At 41.1% G+C, this 18,302-nt stretch overlaps 1 protein-coding gene across 1 annotated transcript in view; it reads left to right on the top strand.

Annotated features, from left to right (window-relative positions):
• SRPX2 (sushi repeat containing protein X-linked 2) overlaps window positions 1–13,995 on the top strand; it is a 35,953-nt gene extending 21,958 nt beyond the window's left edge. The window contains exons 4-11 of the mRNA XM_007537515.3: window positions 738–929; window positions 6,533–6,709; window positions 6,988–7,114; window positions 7,280–7,401; window positions 8,806–8,985; window positions 9,341–9,474; window positions 11,719–11,840; window positions 13,288–13,995. Of these exons, the coding sequence (XP_007537577.1) occupies window positions 738–929; window positions 6,533–6,709; window positions 6,988–7,114; window positions 7,280–7,401; window positions 8,806–8,985; window positions 9,341–9,474; window positions 11,719–11,840; window positions 13,288–13,468 (1,235 nt within the window). The 3' untranslated portion in view covers window positions 13,469–13,995. The remainder of the gene's footprint in view (window positions 1–737; window positions 930–6,532; window positions 6,710–6,987; window positions 7,115–7,279; window positions 7,402–8,805; window positions 8,986–9,340; window positions 9,475–11,718; window positions 11,841–13,287) is intronic.
• The last annotated feature ends 4,307 nt before the right edge of the window (window positions 13,996–18,302 follow it).

Below are 18,302 nucleotides of genomic sequence, written 5' to 3'. Positions count from 1 at the left end.
TGAATGGCTTTATTGGCTTTATCAAAAACTGTCTTGAGGAAAGAAATGGAAACATAGGACTAGGTGTTCTCTGTTGCAGTAAAGTTAAGAACTTTGGAGGGGGATGTTGAGAGTGTTGAGGACACAGTGCACAATAGTGTAAAAGGACTTAGGTTGGTGGTGGGAGTGGTATGTAGAAAACCTATCATGGAGAGATAAGAAATTATATTCATGTGACATCTACCTTGTAAATCATTATTTCCCTGACATAGTGATTTAAAATAGTCTCGGCATACTGTTTGGGTCTATTTCTTGGTTCTCTATTCTGCTTCACTGAGCTATATGTCTGTCTTCTCATTAATACCACACTAATATGACATTGGATACTGTATTTCTAGCTTACTCTTTTTTTTTATTGCTGAGTTTAGGTGCTTGCACCAAAAATCCACTGCTCCTGGAGACTATCTTTTCCTTTTTGTTGCCCTTGTTTTATCGTTGTTGTGGTTATTATTATTGTTATTAATGTCATTGTTGTTGGATAGGACAGAGAGAAATGGAGAGAGGAGAGGAAAACAGAGAGGAGGAGAGAAAGATAGACACCTGCAGACCTGCTTCACCACTTATGAAGTGACCCCCCTGCAGGTGGGGAGCCAGGCCTCAAACTGGAATCCTTATACTGGTCCTTGTGCTTTACACCATGTGGCTTAACCAGCTGTGCTACCGCCCGACCCCTGCTTACTTTTCTTCTATTGTTGCAGTCCCCAGATGGTGTTATACATTAAATATCCAGGATGGGGAAGCTACCTGCTACTCACCACGGGGAGAAAATTATCATAGCAGCCTGGGCACTCATTGTGAGCTCTCCTGTGACCAGGGCTTTCGACTGATTGGAAGAAGGTCAGTGCGATGCCTGCCAAACCGCCGTTGGTCTGGAACTGCCTACTGCAGACGTAAGTTGTGTGTGTGCATAAGCTGACATGTACATAAAAAATATGTCAACCAGTCCTCCACTGAGGATCAATATCTGGAAGTATTCTTCTTCTTCTAGCGTTTGCCCTTCTTCCGTAGCCAGTCAACAGCGTCAGGTTGAGCCTGATGTAAAGTTTCGAGACCTCCTTTGAATCTGGAGAGGTGGCAGTCGTTGACTATGTGGGTCATAGTCTGTCTGGAGCCACAGGGGCAGTTCGGGTCATCTCTGGCTCCCCAGCAATGGAACATAGCGGTGCACCGGCCATGGCCTGTTCGATAGCGATTGAGGAGGGTCCAATCATAACGTGCTAGGTCAAAGCTGGGTTGACGCTTGCAGGGGTCTGTGATGAGGTGTTTGTTCTTTACCTCAGCTGACTTCCAACTCTGTCTCCAAGAGTCTGGAACAGAGAAGTTCAGTGTAGGCGTAGGGGACCAGATTGGGTGACGAGACGTCAAGCATTGGACAGGGTGGGCGAAGATATCCGCGTATATTGGCAGGTCTGGTCGAGCGTAGACGTGGGAAATGAACTTAGATGATGCCGCATCCCGACAAATATCTGGCGGGGCGATGTTGCTAAGAACTGGCAGCCATGGAACCGGGGTGGAACGGATGGTTCCAGAAATTATCCTCATGGAGGAATATAATTTGGAATCGACCAAGTGGACATGGGGGCTACGGAGCCATACTGGGGCACAGTATTCTGCAGTGGAATAGCATAATGCCAGAGAGGATGATCGTAGTGTGGAAGCGCTCGCGCCCCATGAGGAGCTGGCCAGTCTTGCAATGATGTTATTCCTCGCGCCCACCTTTGCTGCAGTTTTTATGAGATGTTCGTGAAATGACAGAGTGCGATCGAGAGTAATGCCAAGATAGACTGGCTGGGCTTCATGCCGGATTCTCGTATTGCCAAGCTGCACATTAAGCTCTCGCGAGGCCGAGGCATGGTGTAGATGGAAAACAGATGATACCGTTTTTGCAGTGCTAGGGATTAGTCGCCATTTTTTACAGTCATCAGATATCAGAGACATGTCTTTTGTGAGTGTTTCCTCGAGGATGTCGAACTTGGATGCCTGAGTTGCACAGATGTCATCGGCGTAGATGAACTTCCTTGAAGAAGTTTCTGGGAGGTCATTGATGTAAATATTAAATAGTGTAGGAGCCAGAACAGAACCCTGGGGGAGGCCACTTGAGACAAGTCTCCATCTGCTAGACTTGTCACCCAGATGCACCCGGAATCTTCTGTTTTGGAGAAGAAACGATATAGTGTTGGCCACCCATGGAGGCAGGCATCTTGAGATCTTGACTAGGAGACCATGGTGCCAGACCGTGTCATAGGCTGCTGTGAGATCAACAAAGACAGCACCCGTCTTTAAATTCTTCTGGAATCCATTTTCAATGTAAGTTGAGAGGGCCAGGGCTTGTTCGCAGGTAGATCTTCCTGGGCGGAAACCAGCTTGGGCGGGTGATAGGAATTTCTCTGTAAGATGAGAAATACGTGACAGAAGCAGCCTCTCAAGGACTTTGTAACACACGGAGAGGAGAGAAATTGGTCTATAGCTGGCGGCCAGTGTTGGGTCTTTCTTTGGTTTCAAAACCGCTATAATCTTCGCATGACGCCAAACTTTGGGCATAGACTCAGATTCCAAGATGTGGAACAGGAATGAAGCGAGCCACTTCTTTGCCGCGGGACCCAGGTTAAGAATGAGTTCTGGGGTGATGTTATCATAGCCAGCAGCTGTTCCCGGTTTAACCCTCTTCAAAGCGTCTTCCAGTTCAGACAGTGTAAAGGGAGAGAGTTTTGGAGATGGACAAGATAACCGGAAGTGGGATGACCACTCATGGGAAATTTCTCTTTTCCAGACTGGGTCGATCTTAGCATGTCCAACTTGAGTTAGGTGACTGGCCACTGAGTTTGGAGATAGGGGAGGATGGGAGACGGGAGGGGGTTGGCTACCAGCACCCAGTCTGTGAAGAAGCTTCCAGGCCTTCCTACTTGAGTGGGTGAAGTTCAGACTTTCCATGAGTTGTTGCCAGCGGGCTTGGCGTGCTGCATCCAGGGAGGTAATGAGATGGTCAGCCACATCTGGGTCGCCCGACTCATCATACTGCTTTAGTAGTTGCTCGCATTCAGCATCAAGACAAGGCATATAGTTAGCACGTCTCCCACGAGGAATGGCTTGGGAAGCTGCTTTGAAGATGGCTTGGCGGAAGCGCCTGTAGGAATCTTCAGAGGGGATAGAGTTAATTGGAATTGCAGGAATAGATTTGTTGATAAGATCACTGAACAGACGCCAGTTTGCTTTCCGAAAGTTTCACCTTAGTTTCTCCGAGCACAGAATCAGTGGGAGCTGGAGACCAATGTGGATGATAGCTGGGCGGTGATGACTGTGCGGGAAGATCTTGAGAACTTGTCTCGTAGCGGGAAAGGCTTGGCCGTTGACTGTCTAATCCAGCACAGGTCGGGTGACGAGTCTTTATTCCATCTAGCACTGTGAAAAGAGCCTGGCTGTTTGGGATCGTATAATAGGGAGAGGTCATTCGCTGAAGCCCAGTCGGCTAAGGTAGAGCCGTCAGCACGAGTGGAGGAATATCCCCAGTCTTGGTGATGACTATTAAAGTCTCCAACGTAAACGGCTGGGTGATTGGGGCTAGGCAGGACCTCATTATCCCATGAGGCACCTGGAGGCTTATATACATTGACGAGCTGAATAGTTCCAACAGTAATGGAGTCGTAGAAGGTCGAAGAGGCCGTATGGTAAACGTCCGCAAGACACGATTTGGCGTAGATGGCTCGGCCTTGTTTAGGATGGAGATTATATCATATTAAATCGAATCCACTGATGGTGAATCGAGCAGCTTCATCGACTGCTATATGTATTTCTTGTAGGCAGATAACATCTGGAAGTATTAATATGCTCTATCAAGTGAAAATTAAAAGTTTTCCACAGATCCACAGCTGGGCATTTCCCTACCCTGACATCCTAGCAAAGTTTCTCTTCATGTGATTATTGCCTAAGTAATGTGGGCATTTAAGTGCCAACTTAGCTTTCTAGCTGGGGAGGGACAGGAAAGTATGTCTAGCACATGGATCTGAGACCTGATGTGGGCCCAGGTCTCCTCTGGAACCCATAAGCCTGTGTGTTCTCTGACTTTTATTCACTTCTAATCAGCTGCATCCCTGGCCTCAGAATGCCTTGGCAGTGAAGCTATGAGACATCTGCTATTCTTCATAGGGTTTTATTTTAATTTAAAAAAGAATCCCTAAGACTAGAATATGGTGATACTAATATCCATACATTCCCTGACCTCCCAAATTCCTACTTCATATTCAAGACATTAATAACCACAACAATGATAAAACAACAATATCTCCTACCTATCCCTTTTAGCAGCCAAGTTTTGTTTGTTCCTGTGTCTGTCAGGCAAAGTGGCTGGTATTTGTCAGTGAAGGGCTGCCCAGTGTTGGCCACTGGGAATTTATTCCCAGTTAAGGAATTTTAACTTTTAATTTTAATTTTTAGTTAAGGAATTTATTCCTCTACTGTCTATAGACTGCATATGGACTAATGGAATAGAAATATAAATGTATCATCATTGGAATGTAGTATAACTGGATACAGAGTGCTAAATATTAAGAGAAAAATGTGATTGGTCAAAGAAGAAGCTGTGGAGAAGAGGAGCTTGATAGTCACAAAAGAAGCAACCACACTAGTCACTGTTATTAGTTTCTGTTTGAGGGCAGGCTTCATAACTAACAAAATAAACTTAATTAACCCTAAAAAATTAAAATATGTATATAAATTAATAGTAAAGATAAAACCAATTAAGAGAAGAGAGACATATATATTTCCAAGTGCCTAGAATGAATTACTATATTTGAACACTGAATCTGGTTTTGTCTTTCTTCATGAGAGACAAAAGGGTGAAGAACACTTTGAATTTATCATTTTAACTGTTAAATAATATTAAAATACTAATTCATGTGAAAAGACAAACCTTTATAATGACCCTAATTTCATTTTGTATAGGTGTTAGATATTCAAACTAGAATCGAGTTACAGGATACTAGAGAACATAGAAGGGAATAACTCTCATGTTTAGTTTGACTGTGAAGCAAAAATAAATATAGTTTATATAGCATCTTCATTCACAACTCCAAAAACTGAAATCATGTATGATTAGAAGTTAGAGAACACTGGGCTACTGAAATAGCTCACCTGGATAGTGTACTACTTTGCCATGTACACAGCCCAGACTTAAGCCTAGTCCACACAGCACAGAAAGAAGCTTTGGTGTGATGGTCTCTTTCACTCACTCGTCACCTCTCTGCCAGCATTGTCTCTATCTTAAAAAAAGAAGTTAGAGTGGTCCAGAAGGTGGCACAGTGATAAGGCTTTGGACTCTCAAGCATGAGGTCCTGAGTTCGATCCCCTGCAGCACATGTGCCAGAGTAATGTCTTGCTCTTTCTCTCTCCTCCTATCTTCTCATGAATAAATAAATAAAATTAAAAAAAAAGAAAAGAAAAGAAGTTAGAGGGAGTCGGGCGGTAGCACAGCGGGTTAAGCGCATGTGGCGCAAAGCACAAGGACCAGAGGAAGGATCCCGGTTTGAGCCCCCAGCGCCTATAGGGGAGTCGCTTCACAAGCGGTGAAGCAGGTCCGTATATATCTATCTATCTCTCCCCCTCTCTATCTTCCCCTCCTCTCTCTATTTCTCTTTGTCCTATCCAACAATGATGACATCGATAACAACCACAATAATAACTACAACAATAAAACAAGAGCAACAAAGGGAATAAATAAATATTTTTAGAGTACCTAAATGAATATATGACTGACTGCTTTCAAGTATCAAGTATCTCAAAAAGGAAATTGGCAAGCACAAGCTCACAATCAATTCAGGGTAGCAGTATTTACTTATGGCACAAGTAGTGTCTAACTCATCTGAATTTTTCTTTAATAAAATGTCACCCAAAGCTTCCCCCCCCTCCAGGCACTAGTCTGGCCTATGTTTTCATGTGTACAGAGGTCCAGTCTACTTTTACACGTTAAAGGAGTTTCAGCTGAGGAGGCAACACAATTCTTGTGTCAACACCACAATTATAGTTAAAAAGGAGGTTTGAATTTGTTCAAGAGCATCTAGTATTTGAGGAACAAAAGACAAAAACAGCTGCTAAGGTCCTAAATTAGCAGTGTCTCTTTTAATCTACATAATAGGCCTATGAAATATTCATATGTTACTGATGAAAGCATTGAGACTCAGAGAGATGAGGTAACTCACTCAAATCACAGAGTTAGTAGCAGGTGGAGCTAGGGTGCTAACTCAGGGGTGATTCTGAAGTTTATGCACTTGTACAAGTAATTTCCTTCATTGAGACCTCCCCACAAACATAACCATCTTTTATTCTATAAAAATGAAAAGTTATCTAGGAAAAATTCAGGAACCAAAATGTAAGCATAAATTAGGGAAGTTTTCTGTATTTTCTGTTATCTCTGATATGGCTCTCATTGTGCTACATGTTCAGGCATCAACTCTGTATAACTCCAGAGGCCACTGAGTCTTACCATTTGATTCTCTCTTAGAGATAAGATGCCACACACTACCATTCATTGCCAGTGGTACCTACACCTGCACAAATGGGGTGCTTCTGGACTCCCGCTGTGATTACAGCTGCTCCAACGGCTACCACCTGGAAGGTGACCATAGTCGAATCTGCATGGAAGATGGACGATGGAGTGGAGGAGATCCTATATGCGTAGGCAAGTGCTGGTCACTCTCAGTTCTACTGTAAAGAGACCCCTTAGCATTATATCTATGAAGGATTTGGAGTTCTCACCACAGATATTATACTTGCTGACTATAAGGGTGATACCCTGGGTACATAATCTCCCCTTGAGTTGGGCTTCCTTATCCAGTTCATTAAGCATCGTGAACTCATGTATTTTTCACCTACCCAGTGGTGTGGTATTGCTTCTATGGGTCCTCTCTAGGAAAGGTGGGGGCCTACCAGTCAGTACTTGATTTCTGACCTTGACAGACATCGATCCCCCCAAGATCAAATGCCCACACTCACGTGAGAAGATGGCAGAACCAGAGAAACTGACGGCTAGAGTATACTGGGACCCACCCTTGGTGAAAGATTCTGCTGATGGTACCATCACCAGGTAAGCTCAACTAACAGATACTTCTTATGCCTCCTAGCAGCTTCTCCAAGGCTTTCAGGATGCTCTCACTGAACTTCACAGGCTAAGGTTACAGTGACTATGTACCCCAGTCCCCAATCCTAAAGGTCTCTTTCCTTGGTGGTTCTTTCAACTGGCACCATACAGGGTGACACTGCGGGGTCCTGAGCCTGGCTCTCACCTTCCTGAAGGAGAACATGTGATTCGTTACACTGCCTATGACCAAGCCTACAACCGGGCAAGTTGCAAGTTCATTGTGAAAGTACAAGGTCAGAAACAAAAAGTTGTCATTTCTTCATTGCTTATTTTTCCTACTCTATCCTACTAATTTTTCCTATTCTATCTTCATCTATTCTAGATGCCCACCATGACCTAATCCTCTCCATACGTAAAAACAGCTTATTTATATTGGGAGAGGGGGAAAATTAACTACATAGAACATTCTAGAACCCCTATAACACGTGCAGACATATATCTAAAACCTTGACTCCTCATCAAGAAGTTCTCTTTATCATAAATCTAGATCAAATTCACAATGGTATTCTTCATCTGTTTTCTTCCTTGCCTTTCCAGTTTTTGAATCTGTTTAAATCTTCATTCTCGGTCTTTTACCTATACTGAAGTTGATAGTGCTAAATGCCTTTTTTTTTTTTTTTTTTTTTTTTTTGGTCTCCGGAGTTATTGCTGGGGCTCGGTTCTGGCTGGCACTACAAATCCACTGCTCCTGGAAGCAATTTCTCATTTTTTATTGGGTAGGATAGAGAGAAATTGAGGGGGAAGAAGAAGAAAGAGAGAGAGAGACAGAAAGACACCTGCTTCACCACTTGTGAGGCGAACATCCTGTAGGTGGGGAGCCAAGGGCTCAAACCTGGATCCTTGAACAGGTCCTTAAACTTTGTACTAAGTGTGCTTAACCTGGTGCGCCACTACCCAGCCCCAAATACCTCATTCTTTATGTCTAGTAAAGTATTGTTTTGTTTTTCACAATAATAATACATGTTCATTCTTGAACATTTAGGACATAAAGAAATACACAAAGAAAAAATATATTACTCTATCATCCAGAATAAATTGATGTTAATCTCTTGTATTTTTCTTCCAGATTTCTGCGTATTTTTTTAAAATGTAGTTGAGATAAAATATTGTATCTGATCTTAGATCATCCTTTTTAACTTTTCATCATAACACAAGTAATCTTCCCATGTTCTTTACAAATTCTCCATAAATTTTAATAAAATCCTAACAATGTACTTCAAAGAATGTGATTTGCTTAACATTTATTCCACTGATGAGTATTTAAGTCTCCTATTAATTGTTTTTGTTTCTAGTAAGAGTAATTTGATAAAGTGGTCATATTTGTACAGTGTCCACAGTATTTGAAAAATGGTAATATATTTTATAGATGGTCTTTTGATGACAATATGTGAATAAACACATTGTACTTTCACATTTTATGAACACTTTTTGCATTTCAGATTTAAGTTCCTGAATAAGAAAAATTCTGCTTCCATCTTGCCCGCTGACAAGGCAGGAAAAAAACATTATTGATATCATCTTTAAGTCTCCTGGTTTAGAAAATACAGATTGGACACATTCTTAGCCTTTTTTTTTCCTTAAGCTTGTTTTCTACAGAGATATATCACAACCCACTACTTAAAACTCCTTCCTGACAGTGAGACGCTGCCCAACACTGAAACCACCACAGCATGGATATCTCACCTGCACCTCAGCGGGGGACAACTATGGTGCCACCTGTGAATACCACTGTGATGGAGGTTTTGAGCTCCGAGGGACCCCTTCCCGGGTTTGTCAGTCCAGTCGCCATTGGTCAGGATCACCACCCATCTGTACTCGTGAGTGATATTAGGGATCAGAAAGAATTGATATTTTTATCAGGACTACCCTGGAAGGTCTCCCAATGTGTATGACAGAGTTCAATGACAATACCTATGAAGTGAGAATGAGGGTGAGGCTCCTGTGTTGTGCTTGTTTTAAAGATCAATCCCCCCCTTCTCACCCCAGAACATTCCACCCAGAGAAGAAGGGTGATGTGGAGTAAAAGCCTCCATGTGTTCTTTCAATATTTTCCTCTAAGGAAAGAGACATATGACCAAAAATGGTTAACCCTGTAGAATTCTTCAAGATGTTTTTACCCATGCTGAGATGAAAGAGAAGGCCATTCTAACTGGCCATCTCCTTCTCCCATAGCTATGAAGATTAATATCAATGTCAACTCAGCTACTGGCCTTCTGGATCAGTTCTATGAGAAACAGAGACTTCTTATCATCTCTGCTCCTGATCCCTCCAACCGATATTATAAAATGCAGATCTCTATGCTACAGGTGATTGGGGACTTAACATCTTGATTGGGGGCTTAACATCTCAACATTCCACCCTAACTTTTACCCCCTTGATCTTTTCTAAATCTTTCTACAGCTCAATCCTACTTCTTCAAACTTTTTGTGTTCAATATTTGATGTTTTGGGTAAGTCTTATTGTAGGTAAATTTAGAACATTAAAATTACCATATTTTTACTGAAAATGCAGTGCAACTATTACAATGGTGGATGTGACTTACAGAAGAATTGATGGAAATGGAGTATTGCAAAATACTCTGGAGAGACTTTTAAAACATGAACAAATGTAAAAGTAGGAATAAATTGTGTTAGCACGAACAAACACTTATATGGTATATATACAAGTAACTGTTGCATATGTGCTTACACATGCTCAATGAAGTCTCACAAACATCCCTTTGAGGCAGGTATGGTTACTACCCATTTCATAGGTGAGAAATCTAAGATGTTGGAGAGAGTACTGATTTGCTCTAATTTACTAGCTAGTTAGTTGTCAAAGTGGAATAAAGCACGGGCTGTATGACAGAATTTGTGCTCTTCATTTCTGGCGAACTAAAATTAGGGAGTTGCATAGCATTTATTTTCTGTTTTTATTGGGAGGTTAATAGTTTATAGCACAATTGTTGGCACATGGTACAATTTCTCATCTCACCAAGGTGTTTATATGCAAAACATTCTCATTCCCAAATTGATGTTCCATTGTGTGTGTAGACCACTTATCTTAGTCATTTATTGGCTGTTGGACATCTAGGTTTCTTCCAAGTTTGGGCTATTAAAAATTGTGCTGCTATGAACGTATGTATACACAGATCTCTTTGGATGAGTGTGTTTGTTTTCTTAAGATATATCTCCATGAGAGGAATTGTCAGATCATAGGATAGGTCCATTTCTAGCCTTCTGAGCATTCTCTAGACTGCTTTCAACAGAAGTTCCTTTACCCCTGCAACCTTTGCAACACTTGTTGTTACTGTTCTTTCTGATGTATGACATTCTCACAGAAGTGAAGTGGTATCTGTCTTTATTTGCATTTATCTGATCAGAGACTTAAATATATTTATTCATATATTTGTTAGCCCTTTGGATCTCTTCTTTGGTGAATATTCTGTCTATATACTCTCCCGACTTTTGGATGAGTTTTTGTTGTTGTTGCTGTTGCTGAGTTTGGTGAACTCTTTGTGTACTTTGGTTATTACCCTTTTGTCTTATGTATGGCATAAAAAAGAAGACCTTCCATTCCAAAAGAAGTCTCTGTATTTGTGTGGTGGTTTCTTTTGCTGTGCAGAAGGTTTTCAATTTGATGTAGTCCCTGTGGTTTATTTTTATTTTTGTTTTGAGTTATTGAAGAAATAATTTATATAACTTAGATCAAAAACAGTTATTTCAATACTATTTTTAGTTTTTTTCTAAATATTTATGGTTTCTGGGTTAAAGTCCAAATTCTTGATCCATTTGGAGTTTGTGGTGAGATGAGGTGGTTCAGTTTCATTCTTCTGCATGTCTCAACCAGAATTTTCTGACACCATTTGTAGAAGAGACTCTTTCTCCATCTAATAGTTTGAGCACCCTTGTCAAAATTAAATGTTTATAGGTGTAGGGGATTATTTCCGGGTTCTTAATTCTATTCCACTGGTCACTGTGTTTAATTTTGTTCTAATACCAGACAGCTTTGATTACAATAGCCTTATAATATAGTTTGAGACCTGGGAGTGTGATACTTCCAGTTTTGTTCTTATTTCTCAAAATTACTTTGGCAATTCTAGATATTTTATGACTCCAGATAGAATTTTGTAGCTTTTGTTCTATTACCTTTTTTATTTTTATTTATTTAACTAGAGCACTGCTCAGCTCTGGTTTGTGGTGGTGTGAAGGACTGAACCTGGAACCTTGGAGCCTAAGGCATGAGAGTCTCTTTGAGTAAACTATGCTATTTACCACCTCCCTTGTTCTCTTAAAGAAATTTGGTGGGGCCTTGATAGGGAGTAAGAAAATAAGGGTTTGGGTGATGGCATACCTGGTAGAACACACACATTAAGTTCACAAGAAGCAAAGTTCAAATCCCTACCCCCCACCTGCATGGTGGAAGCTTCACAAGCAGTTAAGTATTCCTGCAGGTGGCTTTCTCTCTCCTCTACTTCCCCCTTCCCTTTCAATTTCTGTCTCTTTCCAAAATAAATAACATTTTAAAAAGAAAAACAGTATATTATGCAAAATATTCTCTCCCACTCTTAGCAATCAACCTGTGGATTGGACCTGCGGCATGTGACCATCATTGAGCTGGTGGGGCAGCCACCTCAGGAGGTGGGGCGAATCCGGGAGCATCAATTGTCGGCCAGTATCATCGAGGAGCTCAGGTCCAAACTAGAAGGCTGAAGGGAGGGGACAGCCAGAACACTGGCAAGAGGGCTGTGGGAAAATCAGTAAACACTAATCTCTTGGGTACCCCTTGTATTTGAATTCATTAGGTAAAACAGTGGTAGGACATCAGAATCAAGTGAGATGGGGCGTAATGTACAGATGATCATGTCCTACTCCAAACCACCTTGTTTATGTTTTCCTAGTGCCTGTCAGGTGACTTTGAAGCACAATTAGGTCTGAGACACAGCTGCACCAAACTGTCACTCAAAAATCTCTGGTTCTATGCCTTGTGGCCTTTTCCCTTTGCTTCACTCTATAAAGAACCTATAGATACTGAAATCTTGTTAGTACTCATCTTCTTAGTTGTAAAAGACTACTAAGTGACAAGTAGTAAAACACTGATTTGGGGGGGATGGGAGAGATAGAATAATGGTTATGCAAAGAGACTCTCTTGTCTGAGGCTTCAAAGTATCAGGCTCAATCTCCCACAGCACCATAAGCCAGAGCTGAGCAGTGCTCTGGTAAAATGAAACTTTAAAAAATTAAATTGATTTTTTTCCTTCACATTTTATCCAATATGACTCTTCCAATGCCTCCACATATGCTCGGAGTCAGGAAAACCATCACTCCTTCCTGTTTTATAATCAATGCCTACTTCTAGGACTCAATTTTAGTTGGGGTAAAAAAATCAATGCCAGTGTAGATAGGAAAAAACTCAAAGTAAGGGCACTTCAGACTTAAAAGTATAGTTGGAAGAGTTAACCAGATGATACTGACCAAACTTCAGGATTTCATATGTGGGGGGGCAGGCAGTAGCACACTTGGTTAAGAGCACACATTACAGTGTGCAAGGACCTGGCTTCAAGCACCTGGTCCCCACTTGCAGGGGAAAAGCTTCACAAATGGTGAAGCAGGCCTGTAGGTATATCTCTGTCTCTCCCACCTTTATCACTCTCTCCTCTCAATTTCTCTGTCTCTATCCAATAATAAATAAATTTTAAAAAAAGATTTCAAGAAAAGAAATAGGACATTATATGTGTTTGTGCAGTTTATGCCCAACCTGACTCTAGAAAGTATAGGTCATATCAACAGCAAGTCACTGGTGCTCCCTGGAGCTATTGTGTGCAGCTCACAGAACAATATGTGATAGCCCTGCTAAAAGGATCTACAAAGGAAGCACAATCTGGTAATAACAAAACTGCTTCATCTTTATGAGGAAGCAAGATCTTAGAGCTAGATATATAAGGAGAAGCAAGACTAGGATATGGACCGAGAACCAACAACAGGGCTTGGGATAAGTAGAGTAGTGGAGAGAATAGGGATAAGGGATAGGTGGGTCATAAGTTAGTCTATCAATGGAGTTGTGAATGGTCAGAGAGTAGCAATGCCTCCTGGGATGAAGTCCAGACAAATGCTTACATCTTCCTTAACCCCTCTCTTCAGGCAATTTCAGCACCTCACTCGCTCCTACTTCAACATGGTGTTGATTGACAAGCATGGAATTGATCGGGAACGCTACATGGAGCCTGTCACTCCAGAGGAAATCTTCACATTCATCGATGACTACTTACTGAGCAACCAAGAACTGACTCAACGCCAGAGACAAAGGGACATATGCGAGTGAATTTGAGCTAGGTCAAGGTTAAAAGAACACCCCCCCCCCAGTTAACTGAAACTGAGGCCTAATATATGGAGATAATAGTTTCCTACATTTCTAGCGACAAGATTCTGAGATGGATGTGTTTTATAAATCCTATGACATTTCCAGATACATTTTAAACTGTATAATAGTCACCCTAAACAAGTCTCTGCTTCAGTTAAAATTGGAGAATTGTAAGAAAACTAGAGAATAAGGAAAGGCCCTGGGCAATGGGTTGAGGATAGAAGGTATTCCCTTCCTAATCTGGGCATCTTCCTAATTCTCTAAAATTTTCCAGATAATTATAATTGTGCCCCTTACCCACAGGGAATAAATATCAACACCCCAGACCATGCCTAAAATAGGGTCAGATTTATTGACCCTATATATACTTCTTGTTCCTATATATCCATACCTATGATAAAGTTTAATTTATAAGTTTGGCAGAGTAGAGGCTAACAAAAGCAATAGCAAAATAAAATAAGTCTAACAATATCTTTTAATAAAACTCATGAATGTGGTATCCCTTTTTTTCCTCTTGCTCTCAAAATATCTTATTGAACATAATAATTTCAGATCATGGTTGACCACAGGTAACTGAGACTACAAAAAGTGAAATCACAGATGGGAACAGGGGATAACTTATAAGTCCCTAAATATATTTGCTAACTGGTTGTTTTCAGTGAATCCTCTAACAAAATGACAGCAGAGGACAGTACCATCACAACAATCAGGACACTAGCCAATGCAGCAGAATTACTCTTTTTTTTAAAAAAAAAATTATTTATTTATTTTTCCCTTTTGTTGCCCTTGTTGTTTTATTGTTGTAGTAATTATTGTTGTTGTTATTGATGTCATTGTTGTTGGATAGGACAAGAGAGAAATGGAGAAAGGAGGGGAAGACAGAGAGAGGGAGAGAAAGACAGACACCTGCAGACCTGTTTCACTGCCAGTGAAGCGATTCCCCTGCAGGTGGGGAGTGGGGGGGCTCGAACCAGGATCCTTACTCCAGTCCTTGTGCTTTGCGCCGCCTGTGCTTAACTTGCTGTGTTACCGCCCGACTCCCAGCAGAATTATTCTTATAGGTTAACTGTTACCATTAAAGTTTGTGGGAGTGAGTCTGTTGTTTTTTAGGGCATTACACTTCAAATATGTTAATAATCACTTCATGTAAGAGAAAATGCTGCAGTGGTAGGACAACTGGGAAGAAAAGCCAGAGCAAAATATTTTCTCCTGGCCCTTTCAGCTGGTTCATTGGAAAAAATCCTCTTATTGATATCTCCATAGCAAAAAGTAATCAGTGATTTCTCTCTCAGAGACACCCGCAGTTTGTGATCTAAAAAACTTTATGCCACCACTGCCAACCTCTGTAAATCTAAATAATAGAAAAGGAAAAGGAGGCTAGATTCAGCCCTATGAATTAACTTACTCAAGATTCCACTCTAGGGGGAGAGTACAGAGCAAGCAGGAGCTCTGTGCAGCTCACAAAGCCTTAAGAGGCAGGCTGGGATTAAATTCAAGGTCAGGCTGTGGTGAAGCAGAGTCACTCAGATTCCCACTCTAACTTTTGAGAGAAAGGCATTCTTTCCCCATTATAGTTGAGAACCTCTTTTTCTACACATGGAATTCAGTATTGTGATTTAGGCATGGAAACCTTTCTTTATCATCTTTATGTATAAACTACTGGTATAAAAAGAGAGAAGAGAAAGCTGCAGTCTGGGTAAAGTGGCAGAGCTACTAGTATGCAAATAATTCTCTACACATGAGGTACAATTCTAAACACAATGTCTAGCCACTGACTCTGAAAACTTCACAAAATAGGTGCTGTTGTCAGCCCCACTCTACAGATGACAGAACTGAAACAGGAGAGGTTAGGAAACTTCCCTAAGAGCTGCCAGCTAGTAATTGTCAGAATTATGCTTTAAACTCTAGCAGCCTAGATCAGCAGTCAATGTTCTCACATATATGCTATAAGTCTTTACTTATTTTTCATTTATAAACAGATAATAGCTCCATTGAAGGAGAAAGGATCATCTTCAAATAATAATACTCAGACCCAAGCTTCACTGGGCACAAGAGATAGAGCGAAATAAAAGGCTTTCCACCCAAGAAAATTCACTCTGCACGGCAGAGTGATAGGATATAAATCCTGAGCCAGAATACACATAGTACTTATTTCCACTGAGGTTTTGTTTCTTCTTTTAAATATAATTTTAAAATTCAAGGTTAAAAGTCAGCCAGTTTACTTGATAAAATGAGACATGGAAGAAGTGGTCAAACTCAGAAAAAAAAAAAGATCCTTTCTCCTACTATCTATGGCAGTACAGGAGCTATCAAAGTCAGGAAATAGATAAGTTATGGGCAAAAGGCAAATGTGGTAAGTTAATGTGAGAAATCTCTGGTCTGCCAGGATTTTCATGGTAAAGATTGTGCTTTTTTTTTTTTTTTTTAAAAAGAGAACTATGATGGTTATTGGGGTTGGGGCACAGAACTTTAGTGGGTGGTGTAGTGTGGAACTATACCTCTAGAATCTTATAAATCATTATGAAATAACTAATAAAAATATTAAGACTATACATCCATCAGGAAAGATAAATGTCCTTGTCTTTATCACTGACACTTGAAGTGGCAAGCAAGGCATGCTAGTAGGTCATAGACCTGAATGACAATGAGATGACTCACTACCAGCAGAACTGAATTTGCATCTGGGTCCGACTTTTACATATAAATACGCCCCTAATATAAAAATAATTGACAAACCTTTGTTTTGTTTTGTTTTACTGAGTAATCAAGAAGAGTCAAACTTGTTTTCTTTAGGCAAAGTTTTACAGAAACATCTTGTAGATTATGATTCAAGTCATCTCTACTCCTAAAGTGGAAAAGTGAGACAGTAAAAGAAACAGGTTCACAGTGAGACCCAAAGGACCTAGTCCAACTGTGAACTTTATTTCTCTTTCCTCCTTTCTCTTTCTTTCTCCTCCTCTTCCTTTCTTCTCCCTCTCTTCTTTTTTCTTCTTTTCCTTCTCCTTCCTCCTCTTCTTGCTTCTTCTATCTTCCCTCTCTTCCTCCTCCTCCTCTTCTGCCTCCTTTCCCCCCTTCCCACCCTCCCCACAGAGAGAAACTTTTCAGTCAGTAAGCAGGATAAAAACATTAAACAAATCCTAGGGCCCTACTGAATAATTTATTTATTTCATATATTTCAGAAAAGTCATTCCTTCCCTTAAATCTCTGCCCAAGACACACATCATCCATTACCCTTACAAGAGTCAGCATGGTATGCTAGAATCAAACTTAGATTCAAATCCCAACTCTATTAAATGACTTTCATTCATTGGAAAAGATTATTTTTCCAGCTTTATAAAGTACTTGGAGAAATCAAGAAAACAATATAATACATCTAACATAAAGCCTTCACAACAAGTAATAGTATTCAATAGTCCTTGATGATTATACTTAAAACCTAATAAATCTGGAATCCTACCTGAAGTGCCTAAAGAAGGCATCATAAATTCTCTAATCGATTAGACCTAGACCAAATTAGCTTACCAATCTAACAGAGAGTCCCAAAGAAGACTGATCTCAAAAAAAACTAATTCTGGTTGGGTTCAACAAATGACACTCAATGCTTAAACAACTGGGAGAAAGTCTAAGGTCATCACATAAAGAGAGGACTACAAAAGTTGGATAAGGGAAAGAGACTGGCTCACTTAATAACGGACTTTTTGGTCAATATCCCACCACCTCATCTGGGGCCCTAGTTAGGGAATCCTTGGATTAACACAAATATTATGGGCCTAGACCTTTAATGGATCCCTCTCTACACCACCACTAGTCACTTCCACCAGGAACATCATCACAAGTCCACTTGTGGGCCCTCCCAGGACCTTGCCCTAACCACAGAGCAGGCTGGGGTAGGGACTACCCCAGCCTTCGAAGGGAAGCTGGAGTATCCTGCCCTGCCACTTGAGGAAGATTGATTCTGAAACAAGTGCAGCCTGCACAGTTCCCAGTGGTCACCATGAGCTCCAAGCTCTGACAAACAGGGACTCAAAGGCTACACAGGCTCTGGCCCTATGTATATGCCTGGGTTGGGTGGATGGAGGTAAATAGTTCTATCCACAGAATATTTTCAAGAATGGGAGCTACTCTCTACCCTAATCCAACTTTCTAGCCCTTTTCTCTACTCTAACACTAATCTCTCAGACAATGCTTTAGTCCAATTTCATGTTAGCTACCAAACTCAGGCAGGGACTACCATAGGCAATGGAAACATGCCTAGGGTGGACTTCCTAGCTTTCTTCCACCCTAGGACTCATGATCTCATCTGCTTTGTTCCTACTTTTTGGTCCCTGTTCATTAACCATTTTGTCTCACTTTATGCCCTGCCACCTTCCAGATACCACGCTGTATATGCTACCATGATTCCATCTTGATTTCTCTGGGCAGATGACTTCACCAATGTGTCCTGGAACCTCCCCTCTCCAGAGCTCTACCACAATAGGGAAAAATAGAAACAGGCTGGGGGTATGGATCGACCTGCTAATGCCCAAAGAAGCAATTGCAGAAGCCAGAACTCCCACCTTCTGCACCCCAAAAACAACTCTGATCCATACTCCCAGTGGGGAAGAAGTGATAGGAGGAAGAGGATAAGAGAACTCTGAACTCAAGCTCCAACAGGTCTCAGAGAGAGAGGACGAAAAGGGAAGAGCTATTTGGATGAAATAATGGGGTTATGTGTGGCTTGGAGGGGAAGAGAGGACTGAACCTGGAAGCAAAGGGGGTCAATTATATACAAATGTAGAAAGGTAGCTACAGACAT

Source organism: Erinaceus europaeus, chromosome X, assembly GCF_950295315.1.
Source record: "Erinaceus europaeus chromosome X, mEriEur2.1, whole genome shotgun sequence".
In the NCBI taxonomy this organism is placed as follows: Eukaryota; Metazoa; Chordata; class Mammalia; order Eulipotyphla; family Erinaceidae; genus Erinaceus; species Erinaceus europaeus.
This window is presented reverse-complemented; position numbering and strand designations above follow the sequence as displayed.